Source organism: Trematomus bernacchii, unplaced genomic scaffold (assembly GCF_902827165.1).
Source record: "Trematomus bernacchii unplaced genomic scaffold, fTreBer1.1, whole genome shotgun sequence".
NCBI classification, from domain to species: Eukaryota; Metazoa; Chordata; class Actinopteri; order Perciformes; family Nototheniidae; genus Trematomus; species Trematomus bernacchii.
In genome coordinates, this window is record NW_022987605.1 from 2126129 (window position 1) to 2145313 (window position 19185).

The 19185-nt window shown below is 41.2% G+C and overlaps 1 protein-coding gene across 3 annotated transcripts in view; it reads left to right on the forward strand.

Annotated features, from left to right (window-relative positions):
* The first annotated feature begins 753 nt into the window (after window positions 1-753).
* The window catches only part of rtn3 (reticulon 3), a 32455-nt gene continuing 14023 nt past the window's right edge, over window positions 754-19185 (forward strand). The window contains exons 1-3 of one of the 3 annotated variants that reach the window (XM_034130824.1): window positions 754-1062; window positions 8159-8206; window positions 12223-15357. In XM_034130824.1, the coding sequence (XP_033986715.1) occupies window positions 972-1062; window positions 8159-8206; window positions 12223-15357 (3274 nt within the window). In that variant the 5' untranslated portion in view covers window positions 754-971. The remainder of the gene's footprint in view (window positions 1063-8158; window positions 8207-12222; window positions 15358-19185) is intronic. The other 2 variants (XM_034130822.1, XM_034130823.1) reach the window with 2 other exon arrangements.

Consider the following 19185-nt stretch of genomic DNA (forward strand, 5'->3'; position numbering starts at 1 on the left):
TGCGCACACAGTTTCCCAGCGTGTAGGCTGGGAAATGTAGTTCATAATGTGTTGTTCGTAGACTGCCAGCAGAAGGCGGCATGGAGCCGTCATGTCATATATTGCTACAAAATGGAACAAAGGTAACCATTACATAATGGAAAACAAGCTACAGTAAAATCCACACAATTTGGACTCTTATAAAAGTGTACCCATAGCCGTTAAATCGTTACATCTTCATAATTTAAAAGCAATATAATCAACGTGGTCGTGGACATAGCTGGCTTTGTTACAAATAGCTCATACAAACTAGTTAATGTATTCAACCCATAATTATCCACCTTTATCCCACATTTATTATACACTCATATTTTGGTAGTATTTATTCAAATTCTAATAATGTAGCATCCCAAATCTAAAATAGCTATTGGTCAAAATGTAAAATCCCACATTTGTTCAGAGCAGGTATAACATGGTGTCTGTGTTCAGGAATATTCCTCGTGCTGCCTTCAAGTGCTGTGGGGTATTTATTTATCGTGCGTGAACTTCACAACAAAATTAGATATTTTGTCTAGAACCATGGCAGTTCACTGATACAAAGTTCCTTGAATGTAGGGCGGATGTAGTACAAGTAAATTGGTGGTAATAAAATAATTTGATGGTGTTATGTTATCGTACATTAACGCAGTTGCAACTCATATGTAGGCCTAGCAGGTGACAGTTGACATATAGGAGCCTCAACGGAGACTTTGAACGCGTCTCACCCCGACATGTTTTTTCCCCTCCTCCATAGTCCTCCTTGTTTCCCTCCATCTCTGCTGATCTGTCAGTGCTCGGACGTTGCGTTAAGGTGCAGACCCGAGTCCCGCTCTTGGGGAAATTTAAGGAAAGTCAGACGAAATATACGTCTTTAAAGGACAGTGTACGACAATTAATATCGAGACGACAGACATTTTACCTCCTTTGTGCAGTTGCTTTGAAACTACAGTAAAATGGATCCAATGACTCAGTCCACCCAGATATCATCGTCGCAAGGGATTGCCGATGGACAAAATTCTGCTGCCAAAGAATCAAAACCATCCGGTAAGAAACAGTCTAACGTTAAGTTAGCTAGACTAGTGTCAATTTAAACTTACCCTTAATTATTTTTTAACCATGTGTGTCGTTTAAACGTAAGGCATTAATAATTTCATAGGTCTAACGTAACGTCAATACCATAACGCAATACCTCAATTTAGAACTGAAGGCATTGTATTGTAAACACATTTTATGATATTGGGTCTGTTGTTGGCATGATTGTTTAAGCTTATTTAGCTTTAATGCGAAACACCTGTGGTAGTGAACTTATCCCAACACACGGCTGTCAATCATGCCCCGTAGCTTTGGCCCGCCCCTGGTACACGCGCTTTCTTCTATAGAGGTTATAACGCCGCGCGCAATGTCTATTATAAAAATGTCAGTTTTAAGTCGCTTTGCTAATAAGTGGTGCTTCAGTCCCGTCTATAGCTAGTGTATATAGAGCATGTAGAGCATGAGGCAAGACATTCAACTCAACTGTGTATTCGGCCAGCTAAGCAGCGAAACACATTTCTGGGTCGACACTGGTCCCCACTGAGCAGCTATTTAATCCGACGGAGACTGCGTAACTAGCAGTGCTAATTTAGAAAAACAAAAAAAAGAAATGTTGTTGTGTGTTTTTGCTGTTAGCCGAATTTAAATGTAAATCATACGACGGCGAATATAGTCTTGCGTCATGTTCTACGAGATGGGTATGTTTGTTAATAAGTAAATATACATTACATGACATATTATTTAAGAACAAGGTTTGGGGTGACAAAGCGTTATCGGTGCGTTATGTTGCGATGCTCTGCACTGCAGATGCATTGTTACTGGGCAACTGCCAGTGAAGGGAGCACCTCTTAAAGGCGCATTGCCCTTTTGTGTCTTCATAATAACAGTCCCAGACAATAACAGCATGCCTGAAGAGCGTTGGTACTGTCATCCATATTTGTCTAATTATTATCACTACCTCCAGTTTTTAAGTATTTTTCGATTTTCAGGTTTCACTGCCTAGAAAAGTCTAATTTAAACAAAGTAATAGTTTTGTCGCCCAGGGCCTTATTGACAGGTTATTGTGTTTTAAGGGAGTGGCTGCTTTCCAATCAGTTACTGTGTTTGTGTTGTGTTAAGCTTTCTGATTTAAACACCATGGCTCAATCAGTCACTACCACCAGAGCCATTTGAAAATCCTTCAAAGCCATGTTCTGTTAATCAAAAGGATTGTAGGCTTTGAAGAATTAAAGCACATGGTCATGGGCGTCAACTGGATATGGCAGGGTGTGGCCCACGATGCCTCAATGAGATTCAAGTTTATCACCAAGGACAGGAGAGACAATGTTAAATAAAAGATAACTACAAATCCACTGGGACACATACGGAAGCAAACAATGTCACATCATAAATCATTTAGGACCATCATTTCTTGCCATGCCTACAATCATATGATGTACCGTATGATTATTAGCTTATGACAACAATGACCAAATTATAATTTATTTTATTTAATCTCTCTCAAAAATATTTAAGGATTGTTAACCTTATATATCTATATTATGTTTAAAACATATATGTATAGGTTGTTCTCAAAACGGTGGCATGAACTTCATAAGAGCTAGTTATTTTCTGACAAATTGTAAAGTAGCAAAGATGGCTGTTTCTATATAAATAGTTTGCTGGCAGCCCTGAACTAACTCAGAATGATTAGGGTTGCTTTTTTTGTAACATTCCATGACAGATAACAGAGATTGACTTATGCGAACCTTAGTCATTACAGCCCTGCTGAGTCATCTACAAATGTAGGCTTTGGGCCTAATCTGTCAATGATTTGATAAATGTGCTTAGGCAGACAGACAGTTAAAAGGTACACTGTGTTGCTTTGAGCAGTCACTCCCTCTGATGTCATTGCAGTAATGTACTAGTCACAGGAACAGTTACATTATTTATAGTCAATTCGTTTTGTTGCAATATTACCCAAACAAGGCTAGACACAGGCACAAATCCAGGCCAATGGTTAAGCTTTATTCACCTGTTTATCATATTTTATAAAAAGATCCCTGTTTTCTGATCTGCTCCCGTTTTACTTTGCTGTCCATTTAAAAACAATATTTTTGTCTGTAAATCTAGCACAATGTAAACTACTGCAGCAGTCATTCCCTCAGTACAACATCAGAAATACATGTTCTATCCACTTATTCATAGGGTTTTCTAAACCATAGTTAAGCCCTTCTTTAACCACATGTTTACCAATAAAACCTGGCTTTTAATTTAAAACATCCACAGAAAGGATTGATTTGTAGTTTTTGCTGGTCACATGTGCATGTGTATCCTGAAATGTTGCCTCATAACTTATATGGAAGTATTCTTTCTAGTTTATCATGACATGTTCTTTTGTTCATTGCCCATGCATTATTGCAGTAGTTTCCATAATAATCTACACAGGTCTATCTTTGCCTCAGTGGATGTAACTTCTACAGATGGCCTGGCCCTCCTCTCCAGCTCCTGTCTGTAGCTGAGACTATTCACTTGACTTGCACACTGATGAGTGACAATAGTCACAAAGGAAGTGGCACACTTCAAAATGAGGACCTAATTTCTGAAACCACATTGCATCACATTTTCAGTGGAAGTTAGCCATGGAATCAATCTAGGTATTGCTGCATTATGTGTAATCTCATCTCAAACAGTGAGAAACCATATTACACAAATTGCTGGCCTTTTACAGTAATTCTTAGCACACAGTTTGATAACTGTCGTTACAGGTTCAGCTGCCTCTTTGCTCATATTTTTTTATAGGAATGTTGTAATATGAGCAGACTAACATTTAAATTACTTGAGGCACCAACCCCACCTCTATTTTGATCTACAACCTTTTAAATAATGTTCACTGAAGAGAGAATTTGGTTATTTCCTGTGCTTTGATACTGTTTATAGAAAACTCCCAATTTTTTATCAGAAATCCTTAATTTTTCCATCAACGGAGAAATGTACATTTGATGAGTTACCAGAACTGTAATTGCTGTGGTTCATAGTGTACCAAACCTAGTGGTTTTAATCATTCATCATATCAATGTTGTTTGAAAAACTCATATTTCAGTAAATTGGAAACTATAGGTATTCAATTTAAACTACCTAAAAATGAAGCTCACAAGCAAAGCTTCAAGGAACACAGAGTTCTTTCAGCCTCCTTTCCCTCTCTCTCCATTTGTCTTGCCAGCACGCCCCCACCCCTGCAGGAGCGGACTATATCACTGCAGCCACAGAGGCATCAGAGAGCCCTCAGGGTGGACAGTACAGGGTAGCTAGGGCAGGGAGGAGACCAGCCCTGCACCATCATTTCCACTAGGTTATGAGCTTAAGAAGCCCTAAAGGCACAGTGGCAAAGCTTCCAACTCATGTCTGCCAATGATAGATTTAACACAGGTGAACCGTAGTATTTGGATTGCACACTGTGACTTAATAGGCGCTTTCACACCGGAGTACTTTTCCCAGTATAGTTCCGATAGTTCTTGAAATTTTGCGTTCACACCAAAAACACACCATGAGAACCTTTTCACCCCCTTTTTAGTCCCTGCTAGAGAGCAGGTACTTTCATGGGAGAAAAAGGTTCCCATTTCTGATTGGCTGGGCGGATTGCAAACCACGCCCCGTAAAACTCGGAAAAGTTTTGTGAAGCCGCCATTGTATTTGCTGGCATTAGCATTATCAGCATTAGCATTAGCCCAGCGCACCAACGGAGAGAGACTAACTTATGGCAACACAAAAAAAAACACATGGGAGTGGTGGAGTGATGAGGAGGTGTCGGCGTTCTGGCGATTTACTCGGATTTACTTGGGGACTGGCTTCAGTAGAAGCTGCTGGAACTGCTACCCAGCAGCTTCTACTGAAGCCAGTCCCCAACTCCCGGGACTTCCGGCCGGGGACTTCGGGTAGCAGTATACGCCGTGAAGTTGTTTGCGGCCTGCCAGTAAACCCAAAGCAGAAGAAGAAGAAGTGACGTCAGCGGCTTAATTTGCCTAATCCTCCCTCAGGGGGTGCGTTTCACTTCTCTTATTTTTCATTTCCTCGCTCCTCGGTCTCGGTATCACCGGAAGTTGATTTGTCTGCGCCATCTTGAGTAGCGTCCCAGTGGCCTTATTTGTGCCGGAGGATCGAGGATCGAGGAGTGATAACGGAGGAGCGATAATCGAGGAACTACCAGACCATCCTCCGGTGAAATCCTCAGACACTCGCCCCGCCCCCTTACTGTGTATCGCTCACTGATTGGACGATGCAGCGCATGCACTGATCTGGCTGCTGTCAGACGATCAGCTGTGCGGCGTCATCACAAACGGACGTCGCTTCACGTGACGCTCCGGAGGAAACGGCGTCCCATTGCTCTTAAAACTCATTTCCCTGCTTCTCATGGTTTCCTTGCGTCTCTCCATGCTTCCCTGGTGGGAGGGACTAGTCACAGGGAAACGACCGAAGTGAGATGCACCCAGGGACTTATTCCGGTGTGAACACGATCTGCTCTTTAGTTCATCAGAACTAAGTACTGGGAACTAAGTACTTAGTACTAATGAAGGCAGTCGAACCCTTATCCCAGAGACAAACATTTAACATTTCTACATAGCTTTATTTTTGATGTAACCAATGAATTAGTATATGAAAGGATGATTTTGACAAACTCACAGTAAATGATCAGCAATCCTGCAGTTCCCCTCAGCTCTACAGAGGTTTTTAGCCTCTTTTAGCTCAATGTTTTGGCTGTATGACCCATACTCTCTGATCTCTTTAGCCTCTTTTTCAGCAGCTGCAATCAGCTGTTAGAAATGTGAGAATGACTGTTGTCTATCAACACTAAGTAGACAGACAAGTTGTGGAGCATCTGGCAGCTAAAGAGCCATATGTTTTTTTCTCAATAGTTGGTAGAAACCTATCCTTTAAAGAAGGATTAGTATTTGGATTCATAGAGTGGCAAGAAGTGCAACAAAACAAGAATTCTAGCATTGTACTATATCTTCTAGGATAATAGAGATCTATCTGAAAAGCTTTATAAGGTTATGACATGTCAGATGTTGTGTTTTCATTTTGTTCACTGCCCCCTAAAACATGACTTAAAGGTAGGGTAGGTAAGTTTGAGAAACCGGCTCGAGATACACTTTTTGTTATATTCCATGGAATGCTCTTAACATCCCGATAGCAATGAATATCTGAAGTGCTTTGACAAAAAATCCATAAAAAAATGTCATCTGTGGAAGCCGTAGTACTGTAAAAAGCACGACCAATCATTTTAGCCGGCCCGGCTAAAATAACTGGATGGCCTACCTGCCTGTCAGCCTTCCATCTGTGCACAAACTTATCTCGTGCCCTCATTGGTCATGTGCGCGTTCGTGTGTGTTGGAAGAGGGGCTCTATAAGGAAGTGGCAGATTTTCTCCGGTTGTGTATTTTCAAATTCTAGCAATCTCGAGCCGGTTTCTCAAACTTACCTACCCTACCTTTAATGCAGCTTTAAGTAAAGCAAATGTTTAGTTAAGCAGCCTGAGCTAACACTTTTTATCTGCTCTGGTTATATAGTTGGACATTATTCAGCTTTGATTTTTCTCTCTGCTGTGTTTAAAACACCATCACATGCATTCTTGTTCATTCCTCTTTAGATATATATGTTGTGTTTTTATAACATTTCCACAGCTTAACAGCAGTCATCAGCGTTTTACAAAGATGCCATAAAGTATGTCTTTCCATAATGACATACTTGTGATTTTTGTTAATGTGTGGAACCATGATATTTATGCATGCTTTTAATTTCGAAGGATCTGAACTATCTTATTAGTTTTCATGTTTATGTCTACAGGTATATATAGTTTTCGACCAGTATCTTCTTAATTCAATTCTCACCAATTTGTCCCTAAAAAGAAATGGGGAAGCACAAGAAAGATGTAGACATAGCCCTCATTGTGGTTAAAAGGTGAAGGTGTGGTGTGTTCAGAGAGTATGAATCGGAGAGAAGGAATGCTGCACATCGAGGACACACCAACCCAACCTCCCCAGCCTGTATAAACTCAGATTCAGCGTTACTGAAACAAGACGCTGCACCTCTCTTGGTAAACCTGAAATTCTTACACATCTTCAGTCCTTTCCCATGACAAGACATTTCTCTCCTGGCATCCCCAACCAGTCTGATGGAATGGAGGTTGAGGTGTGAACACTCTTTTTAACCTTGAGGAACTGTTTGCAGGTATTTGGCCCCTTACATTCCAGCCGCCACTTTTTTGGTTTCAGGCTTCCCATAAGGCTTCCCATTGGATTCACGGATTGTCTATCATCAGAGAATGAAAGAGTTTCAACATTAACGTTGGGTAATCCGGTCTGGCTTGCAGTTGGCATTCCAGTTCATCCCAAGGGTGTTGAATGGGGTGTAGGTTAGGGCTCTGTGTAGGCCAGGCCAAACTGGGAACACTATTTCTTTATGGAGCTGACTTTATGCAGGAGGACAGTGTAAGGTAGAAACAGAAGTGGCCAAACGCAAACTGCTGATCCAAAGTTGGTAGAACACTACATCATTGTATGCTGTAGCGTAAAGATTTCCCTCAAGTAAAGGGCCTCTACCAACCATGTAAAAAAGGAACCAAAAAGACGGCGTTCTTGAACAGGGCTGCCCAGTTACTATTTGCTGTATAGTGTACATTAAATCTTGGACCTGTTGGTTTCTGTAGCAACATAAATCCTTGGAGAAGTTCTAAAGACGAAATAGTGTTGTGTGTAGTTAAGTTGCAGGAAGCACTTCTGTTTGCTCATAGCCACACTAAAGCAAAGTGAGAAGGGCTTTTGTCTGCTGCTAAATTCAACTGTCTTGCCTGCATAGCAAATATAAGTGCATGTGTTAAAGTTATTGAAGGTTTACTGTAGTATATAATAAGAGCATATGCATGGGGCTACTTTGTTACCATTAGTATTGTCTGGTCTTTATTTGTAGCTTTTTGTATAGTATGTAGAGTTGATAAGACTGGATAAGTTCACTCTTGTTTTCTCCTAATTGTACTGCCTTTATTTGAATTTGAATGGGTCTGATGGATAGGACTTATTTTCTTCCTCTTCTAGGATGATCATACTTCTGTACTTTTTATTTCCTTTTTCAGATTCCTTTCTTTCCTCTTCGCCTGTATCTCTCATTCAGTCTCCTCAAGGCAAGTGTATGGTTCTCTTACGCTGCTCGCCTGCTCTCTCCCTCCGTCCTGTTCTCTCTCGCTGGCCTGCTGCTGTACTGCGCTACCTCATCCCTCTTTCTAGTGCCCCTCTCCTGCTCGTAATCTTCTATTAAAATAGAACCAACCTAAAAAGAACCTAATAACATGGCGAACTACTGTCCTAACCCCAGCTCCTTTCCTAGCTCAGCCGGTATTTACCCACCCCTCCTCCAACAAAACCTTGTCATGCTACTCCATCTGTTTCCAACACTGCTGACCCTCAATTGCTGGACTAATTGTAAGTTATCAACGCAGCACAGCTCATGTTCTCAAAGACATATGGTATTGGTAATTCTCTTCACCACCCCCAACCCCTGCTGCAACTTGAGATGAAACCTCTCTAGCTCATGCCGCAAATAGAAATCTTGACCTATTGACAGTTTACATTGTTAGTTAATGTTAAAGCTGCAGGCATAGCGATAGTCTGAGCAGCTTCACCTTCAGAGCTTTTACTCATATGAACACGTGGTGCATTTTAAATAATGTGCCTCAGTTTATACATTTGGCATAAATAACTAGCACGCACTAACCCTAATCTAAACGAGTCTTTGTCCGTTTTAGGGTTCAATGCTGCTTGTTCTCGCCCAAACAGAATCTTGACAGGACACAAAAAATTAGACATGGAAGACCATACCTCTGCAGCTGCTAGCAATCTGATCCATTTCCGTCTTTACCGCCTGCTAGTGAGCATTATTTAGGTCAGCAGCACTCACTATAGGTACAAGATAATCCCAAGATTGCCACCTTATTTTAAGAAAGCAGAGAAGTTCAAGTTCACATTGTGCGCACAAGAGCAGAAATCTAAAAATGGATCAGGTTGGTGTCTCCGGAGGTACCAGCTTCCTGCTGCCCTAGTATCCAAGCCCGAGCTCCCCTCAGTCCCAGTAGCAGCCAGGCCCCAGAGGATGAGTGGCACTGGAGGTATCATCCACCGCCCGATGACCTGGGCCTGCCACAGGCGTTGGCAGGCCCAGGTTTCACTTGCCCTCCACCCCTATATCAGCTTATGGCTCTGTGCATGTCTCACATCCTTGCTTAAGCATTAAAAAGTAGGTTTTCTTTGAGCGTTATTTTATTTTTTATTTTCGATTCTTTTTATGCTGTCATTTTCATCAGTTTTAGTAGTCTATACTAGTGTAAACAAACAGTAACCAATAGCTGTGAAAGTAGTGTTTTTTGTTTAGTGATATAGTATAATAGATTGATTAGGGAAGATAACACGAGCCACAAAGTATCCTTAGTCACAGGGTACCATTACAACACTTATGTCTCATGCATCCAAACTATTCACTGAGTGAGGAATGACGGGACGTAACTGCACCCAGTGGAATTTGAACTACTGACTCATCTGTTTCTCAGCAAAAATATCGGACTGAGCTTAAGCATTACATTTTGTTATCAGTAAAGCAATGCTTGGGGTTTCAATGTAAATTCCTTTATTGGTTTGGTGTATACCCCTTTGTTAAGTCTGAGTGATAAGGAGATATATGATTGAAAACCACTTAATTTCAGATAATTTCATCACATATACTGATCCCAAGAATAACATTTCATGTTCAGGGTAAGAGAAGCTTTTTGCTAATTGTAGCAAATGATTTTGGAGCCACATTCACATTACCTCAACTCCAGCTACTGCAGAGAGCAGATTACATAAATCAGACATGGAAGTCCACTGAGGCCTAATTTGGCAGATGGCTCATCACTAGTGGCCCATTACAAATTAAACTTGTTGACAGCTTTTTTTTATAACCATGTTCATAAAGCTACTCCTGAATTATAGTCTCTCTGGAAGTTGATTTTCAAATCAAGTAGCCCTGGCTCTCTCTAGAATCTGTGGATGTGTTCTCAGAGCACGAGCTGTTATGGAATTTGTTTACTAGTACAGAGCCAGAGGACTACAATGCTGCTGGCTAGATGGAAAGTCCATTCATGTGGCCTAGTTTGAACAAGGCATTGTATTGTGGAAAAGGGGAGGTAGCAGTCCAAGACAAAGTGGACCAGTCAGTTGGCCATCAGTGGAAAAGTCTCTGTCTATGCAGTGGCAGGGGAGGGGTTGGGTCATGGGACCATGCTGTCAACACTAATAACATTGCAGGGTTCAATTGAAATAGGAAAAAAAAATACAAAAAATATGTGGATCTGAAAATACTTTATTGAAGTGTGTTTGATAGGTAAAAGTTAAATCAGTTGGAGGTTAATATAGACAATACCCTGTCCTAATGGCGTCATGGCAGGTGACATGAGAGATCATTGGTGTTTGAACAACCATTTGACTGTTGGAAAAGTTGCTTAGAACATCTTTGAATGTCTTTGGAAACATCCAGGTTAGTGGCCACATGGCTGGGGAGGGGGGCCCTGCCATCACAGTGACTGTAAACGTCTCTTCAGCTGTTTGGCTGAGGAAATGATGGTGTTTAGATGACCTGACTAACTGCACTGTGACGGCAATATTGCCTAGCTTTTGGAATTTTATAATTTCGGTATCCGATCCTTACATCATTTTGAGGATGTTATAATACATAGTTTACAATTACTGATTAGGTAGCTTGTCACTGAGCACAGTGAATGCATCTCTGTTTGTGATTGAGACATTTTTGAGATTAGTCCTTTGCCTAATGGCCTGCTTTTTCCACATTAAACTGTATTAAAGTTTTCCATCATTAGTAATATGGTTGTTTACTAGGTCAATCCTTTTTCGCTAATATTTGGACAGCATGGAGATCTGTAGGCAGGTTTGGAAGAAGGAGAATTTCTTAGTAAGTTAACTGTGGTAGTCGGCACATTTTTCAAACTGAAACTTGAACACAAACTATATCCACGGTTTTAAGACCCCACCTGACTTAACCTTTAAAATGTACTACGCTTGGTCTCCTTCCCTCTTCCCACTGCTTATTTTCTATCTAATAGGCATATTTACACACAGAATTGGCACAGAAATAAACTAACTTGAAGCAAGCCTAAAGCTTTATGAAACAAAAAAAACATTAAATATGAATTTCCAATCTGTCAGATGAGGTATTTAACATTGCAGCAGTGCTGCCCACCCTTGTTTTAAGTGGAAAGATACATAGTTTAAAAGCGCATTATAAGTCACATGGTTTTGCATTATAAAAGGAACATGTTGATTATGCAGAAACATTCACCTTTTACGAAGATGATTCTAAAGGAATTCTAATGCATCCTAAAGTAATAAAAGGCCTTGGGGTGTAGGTGCATCTTTCATCCTTCTGATCTTTCGCCTGTTTTTTTTAGATGCCTTTTTTATATCTCAATCACGTTTGTTACTTGTGTAACAGTCCATGGTGTTCTGTGGTGAAGGTGAAAATGATGTCGGCTGTTAAGACTTTTTCAGTTTTGCACTTGCACTTTCTTCTTTGTAACGTTAGCAGTAGTAGCCTAAGTGAGTTTACCTTGAAAAAAGAAATAGCATTTCAAATGACCAATATGTAATCCCACAAATGTGTGGTTTAAATCCCAGCTCAGATTATAGGAGTCTAGAGTTGAGTAGTTAATACCAATTCTATGTTTTAGTCAAATCTATTTTTGAAAACAAATATTAATAAAATGTTTTTAATTTAATCATATAAAACATTACAAAATGTATTTAATGACTGCAATTGTTAAGGAATTCATATACATCAATCACCATATCCACACATGAAGAGATAAGTGTTTTTTTTCTTTTTCTTTTGCTGTTTATCTGATCATTCAGATAATTTAAGTTGCCATACGGACCGGATTGCTTTATTGCAACTTTGAAGTACAAAAGCAGCATGCAAAACATAAAAATCCCATCCATTATATGAATTTCCATGATGCAATGCATGAATGCTTGGGCTGCAACATCAAGACCTCGCTGAATAATATTAGAAGTGCATGAAAGTTTAGTGTGGTGTGATATATGACCCCCCCCCTCCTTTTCTTCTTCGCTGTTCGCTTTTTGCACGCCGATGCAGACAAAAGAGTGGTCCTGGGCTCCGACAAGCCCTGCGAAGGTGTCGCGACATCCCTTCGTTTTCCTTCTCAGCATGGCTCATTCACCCCTAGTAATTACGGGAGTGAACCAGGGCCGCCAGATGGACAACCAGACTCACCAATAAAGACCTCTCCCGTTTCGGAGCGAATAAAGGCACTTGAAGCTCTGGCTGCCAAAAAGAAGGAACCAGATTTTAGAAGTGATGGTGGTTTTTCTCACTTCAGAGACCGCAACTATGAGAAATCTCCCACTGAGACACCCAAATCTCCCACTGAGACACCCAAATCTCCCACTGAGACACCCAAATCTCCCACTGAGACACCCAAATCTCCCACTGAGACCAAAAAATCTCCCTCAGAGGTACACAAATTCTCCACTGAGACCTCTAAATTCTTTACTGAAAATCCAAACTTCTCAACTGAGACACCCAGATCTCCCACTGAGACCCAAAAAGCTCCAACTGAGGTGCACAAATTCTCCACTAAGACCTCCACATTTTTCACTGAAACACCAACATTCTCCAGTGAGACCCCCAAATCTCCCAATGAGACCAACAAATCTTCTACTGGGACCCCAAAATCACCATTTGAGACTCCTCAATTTCCCAATGAGACCAACAAATCTCCCACTGGGACCCCAAAATCACCATTTGAGACCCCCAAATCTCCCAATGAGACCAACAAATCTCCCACTGGGACCCCAAAATCACCATTTGAGACCCCCAAATCTCCCACTGAGACCAACAAATCTCCCACTGGGATCCCAAAATCACCATTTGAGACCCCTCAATTTCCCACTGAGACCCCAAAGTCTCCCACTGAGACTTCAAAGTCTCTCACTGAGAGAACTACGCCAACTGTCCAGAAAAGAGGAGGATCTACTGATCAAGAGTCACCGGAATCTCCCTTTGAAGTGCTTGGAGATTTAAGACAAGTGAATGAATTTGAAGAAACAGAAGAGTGGATGAAGGCTCATTTACCTCCTGTGCCAGACTATGCTGCTGTAGATCTAACTAAAACCACCCTGACTTCAGACATTGTGACGTTGAAGGCAAAGAAAGAAACTGACATAGTTATAGCCAATGCTCCTGCTCCCTTTGCTGGAGTCCCTGATGCTTTCATGGATTCTCCTGCTGAAGCTTCAAAGCTGAAGAATGATTCTAGTGATGCACAGAAGCAGTCATGTGTTGAGGAGTCTGAATTTGATCTAAGCTATTTGCCAACAGCCTACATGTGGGATCAACAGGAAAAATCAGGTGCCCAGGCTTCATCAAAACTTGATTCAGGCCCAGTTCCACCTGCACCTCCTGCAGGCTTTGACTCCCAGTCTCCTCATGTCTCTCCACCAGTTGGCATGGATGCTAAAAATAATGTTTTGGATGACAAGAAGAACATGTGGACCGGAGATCTTGAGCCCCCAGAGGCAAGTGAAGCCGACAGCTCAGGAGATTCAGACGACACAGTCATTGAAGATGGTGTCTCTGTTCCTGCTACTGTTCCTCCTCCATCTTCTCCTCAAGCAGTTTCAAATGATCCTAGCCCTGCTGCAGCAGCCCCGAATCTTCCCACTGATGAAAAGGAGATTCCACCAAAGTCAGAGAGGAAGCTAATGCAGGTGCCAACAATAAATGTCATAGAGACTGACGAGCCAAATTACAGTGATGAGGAGATGGAAATGGAAATGGAGCTTGAAGTGGAGGAAGATGAGGACTATGAGGCTGTAAGAGAACAAGCTAGAGAGGCTCCAAAGACCCCAGAGCCAGAGGATAGTACACATGAACCACCCAAAACACGGCCCTTAGAAACCGAATTCATGGAAGGCTACTCTCCCCCGTCCTCACCTGTGGACTCTGATGCTGAATACTCTCCTAAACACAACATAATCAAACCTCTTCCTGAAACAGTACATCATGAGTCTGCATCAAAACCTGAGGCCCAAACCAATCAAGCTCAAACTGAAAAATCACAGGCCACTTCCAATAAAGAAAATGATGAAGACCCTTTCAAAGTCACAAAAGAAGAAGTGGACTTCCCAGACAACAATGACGAGTGGTCAGATGAAGCACAAGATATCATGGTCAAACCTTGCAAGGCTGATGTTGCTTTCATAGAAACATCCTACAACCAATCCAAGATGGATGAAAAGAGCAACACTGCTGAAAAAGAGGCTCATATGGAAATGGCTTCACTATCTAAAACCAGCTTCATGCAAGATGATATATATGACCGACAATCATTTGATTACGATTATGATGCATCCTCTACCTTGGATGATATTGATGAAAAAGGGTTGAGTGCTAAAGAACGCTTTCTTTCGGATCCTTCTCAAATCAACAATGAACCACTGAATGCAAGCAGTCCAATTCTGGATAATTTCACTTCAGTGAATGATGATGAAGCCTTCCCCAAGCTAGTCGATCAGCAATGTCAAAGAGAATATCCCCAAGATCCATATTCCTCTTTCCAAAGTGAGACACTTGGCAGGATGAATGAGCAGGATTTCAATAAAAAAATGACCACTGACATTGTTACAGATAACATAGAAAATAGCAACTGCCTCCCAGCACAGAAGATTGGATCAAAGCTCCAGCAGGACACTAAAGCAGGTCAACAGGCTCCTGAAACGACAAGCAATCCAGAAAGCAATGACTCAGACAGCTCAGTTTCTGAGCCTACAGATAGCTTTGTTGAGTTCATGCGAGAGTGCCTGAAATCAAGACAGGATGAAGCACAACAGGACGACACGCCCAAAAATGTACCTTCTGAGGACAAGTTCTGCAAAGCTGGTTTGCGTCCTAATCGGTCCCCTCCGACCATGGTGATGGATCTTGAACAAGAACAGCTTACTATCACTGCTCTTAAGGAGCTGGGCAGCAGTCAAGAAGAGGATGTGGCGTCTCTACAGTCAAAGGTTCCGGACCATGGCAAAGCTAACCCCAATGCTGCATCTATTCAGCAGTCTTCCTTTTCCGCCGTTCCTAATCCTTCATGTTCCCAAAGCAACAGTGTGTTTGACAGCACATATTCCAAAGAGGTAGAAGCCATCGACGAATGGGTGGCTGAAGCCTATCATCTTGCTGAGCATGTCGTGACAGCAATACTAACCCACTTATCAGGTAACACCTCTTCTTATGGGCGATAGGCCTGCTGACCTCACACAGTCCCCTCAACAAGACCCCTTTCCTCACTTGCACCTTGAACTGCCTGCTCATTCTAAAAAGAATTGTTGTTTTTATATTTTGTATACATGTAGGAACATGCTTTATACAACAAAAACACTCAAATTGCCAACACAACTCTTTCGTTCCTTCTGTATTGAAAATGTAAGGCACTTTAACAGTTCAAAGTCAAATTTAGCCTGCACAGTAATGCTTAGTTGTAACTACTCGTCTCCTGTCAGCGTTCCTGTCACTAAATACCACCCCTCAATACGACATTGAATATCCACTAGAGGTTCAGGTTAGAAGATTCTAAGATGAGCAGCACACAGTCTTCTCCTCGTAGTACTGGACTGTATTTCTAATTCATTTTACTTATCGGCAAACATACTATGTGCACTAATATCTGTATTTCTGTTAACATCTTCTGACTATATTTGCCAACCAATGTTCGAAGAAATGTAGTTGCTTAGATTGTAAAAGAATAGAGATTGAATTTGTATAACATCTATTTTTCTTTTTTGGGGGGTAAGAGGAAAGGGGAACAAAATTAAAACCTCCAGCAGTTTATTGGTTATTTGTCACTTGTTGCCTATTTTTTTTTATCGAAAACCCTTTAAAGTTTAACAAAGTTTAGCTTCGATAGCATTTTATTTAGTTCAGTTAATCGTGATCACATTCAATCATCAAGTGCCGTGCTTTTAATGACAGCTTGTAAACCTAATGGAGTAAGGTAATTGAAGAAGGTGTTCTCGTGTCAGAATGTCTTATTGCATCATACGAAATAGAATACAGACACAACTCTCTTTGAGGGACACTTTTCAATGTTTAGAGAAGACATCTCTAGTTATGAAATGTATTAAATCATTAGATATCATATTACTGTAAGGTCGCATATTCAAGAATATTTTTTCAAGTTATATATATATATATATGCATCTATAGAACTACAGTACAGAAAACCCTTTGTCTTAAAGGTCATTCAGGGTTATTTTACTTTAATCTAAAACTGTAGAGACTGCAGTTGTCACGGAGATTATAGTATCCAAGCCACAATATAGTGGACACTAAGGCTGCACATGGTCTGGTGATCCCCTCTCCATCTGATCTTTTGACCCTCTCGTCCCCTTTGTCCTTTACAGCTTGGCAGTGGTCCATTGACAGAGAGTCGGTGAGGTTTAAATATGGTGCCCTGGTGTTGGCTTGCAAGAACCTTGAACGTCACGGGGTACAGTCAATTCCCAGTGTCGGGTTTCTGTCCTAATGCGACTTACCAAAGCACACTTGGTGAACACTATGACAGGATGAAAAAGACATGGTACAAAAAAACCAGTTATGAAAAATGATCTCAAATAAAAGTGGTGCATAATTCTTACTTGGTTGTTAAGCATAATGCCATCTTGGGTTAAAAGGTCCATGTAAGGCATTTTTGTCCTCTCGTGTCCAATCCTCCTCTCTTCAATCCAGCCACCCTTTTTCTCAAAAACGATGTCTGAGATTTAACCAACCTATCACCATGTATCACAGATTACTGTGATGGTTCTTACTTTGTTAAAAGTTGACCAGTCACCAAACCAAGGTCAAAGCATTGGTGGGTTATTTTCGAGAGCAACAGCAGCCACTTATGCAGTAACCCCCTTCTCTGCAAACATGATCTTAATTCCACACACATATGCTCAGAGGCTGGTATGCAGACAGTAATCCTAACACATTCAGTAGGGTGTCTACATGTGTTGAATATCTTAACCTAGAGTTGGCACACTAGAGAACAAAGTGCTGGTGCTCTAGCAACCAGAAACTAAGAGGACACTGTGCAGAAGGGCCATAACAGTTCAGCTCATTTTAAGTCTGTGCATTGCTTTTTGTAGATTTTCAGCAGTGCACATAATGTACAGATTCTCTAATTGTGGTATTAATGACTTGGTGTTGAAAAAGACGCACTGTTCTGTATCATGTTCTGTAGAGAAGCCTGTGTTGGTGAATCCTCCCCCTCCAGCCATGAGCTATTTTAGTGTTTCTCTGCAGTGCTGCTCCACAACTTGTCTTATTAGGCAGGGTGAGTTTGTTTAGGTAGGTGTGCCTGTTGTCATGAAGATATGCTAGACATTTTCTGCATTGCCATACAAGCTTTGTGGCAAAATAACAACATTTTTACAAAGTGTCTCAGCCATCTTTCGGTGAACTCCCCACAGTGGTAGCAAAAGGCAATTCTCTTCATTTGTTTTTGGGCTACTTTTAATACCAGACTTGTTGTCAGGGCCTCCAAGATTAGTTTAAAGCAAGCATTCCATTGGTGGTCACATTTGTGTTAATCCTCAGTGTGAAGATTTGTAGAATGGAGGAAAGGCACATGTAAATACTTGACTCAAACTTTGTTATTTGATTCCACACTAAGCTCTCTGACATGATCATGTAGGGTTATTATCTTGTTTTTAGTCAGAAGTGATAACGTCAGTCGGGAAATGAATTGGGGTCACATTTAGAAATGGAGCAAGTTTTGAACAGGCTTAATTGCCTGTTACTTAAAATAATCGTATTGCCGCAGAAGCCATTAGAACAGTTATGTTCTAGCATGGCTTGCCATCACTTGTTTTGGTTTTACCAGCCCAAAACTTTCATTCTCATTCATTTATTCTCAGTAAAAAATCTAAGATGACTTGACTGTACTGTGGCAGACGCAGTTAGCAACTAGCTTCTAGAGAGTTTGGCAGTTTAAGAGACTGGTATTATCTCAGGAGGCGGTGGAGACCAAACCGTAATAAAAAATTGAATGAATTGTGATCCCCTGCTTTCATCAACTTAATTTTACTAGGCAGGTACTTAGAGAATATTTGGTCAACGTGACATGTCTACAGGTTTATAGGGTATATTAGTTCTGAATGTCCACTGATAGGATTAGGTATATACAATATCATTTGCCCAGTTATCTACTACTGCACCCACAGAATAGAAGATGGTTTAGATTTAGATGGCTGTGTTGTTTTATCCAGTCACATAAAACCTTAGCTGTGTACACAATGGATTACAATATTTTTTGCAGAACATCCAGTGTCCTTTAGGTAAAAGTGTGCCAATGGTCTCAAGAGATGCAGTGTGATTACCTGCGTAAGCAAAGCATACTGCAGTTCTTTTAAAATGACAACCAGTATGGTTTGCATACCCATACAAATAATTCCTAAATGTGTTTGTAAGTAAGTCAAACTTTATTCATATAGCACCCTTCTCAACACGGATGTACAAAGTGCTTTACAGTACAGTACAGGACACAATTCAAAGTACAACTATAACATGTAGAATAAAAGGCATAAAACAGCAGGTAACACATAGGATAAAACATAGGATAAAACACCAATGAAAGACAGCTACTATCTCACCTCCTCCGGCGCCCCAAAGGCCTGTCGGAAAAGGTGGGTCTTTAACTGCCCTTTAAGAATCTCTATTGAGACAGAGGGTCTTAGTTTCAGGGGGAGTTTGTTCCAAAGCTTTGGGGCCACCGCCTGAAAGGCACGGTCCCCCTTAGTCTTTAGCCTGGTTCGGGGCACCCTTAGGAGGCCTTGCTCAGAGGACCTCAGGGCCCGGGTTGTGCTGTGAGGGTGGATCAGGTCATTGATGTAGGCGGGGGCTTGGCCATGGACAGCTCTATATGTGAAGACCAATACTTTGAATTGGGTTCTGAGATGGACAGGGAGCCAGGGCAGGGCAGAAAGAATCGGAGTGATGTGGCATTTTTTTTTGGACCGAGTGAGTAATCTGGCTGCAGCATTTTGGACCTGTTGTAACCGGTTT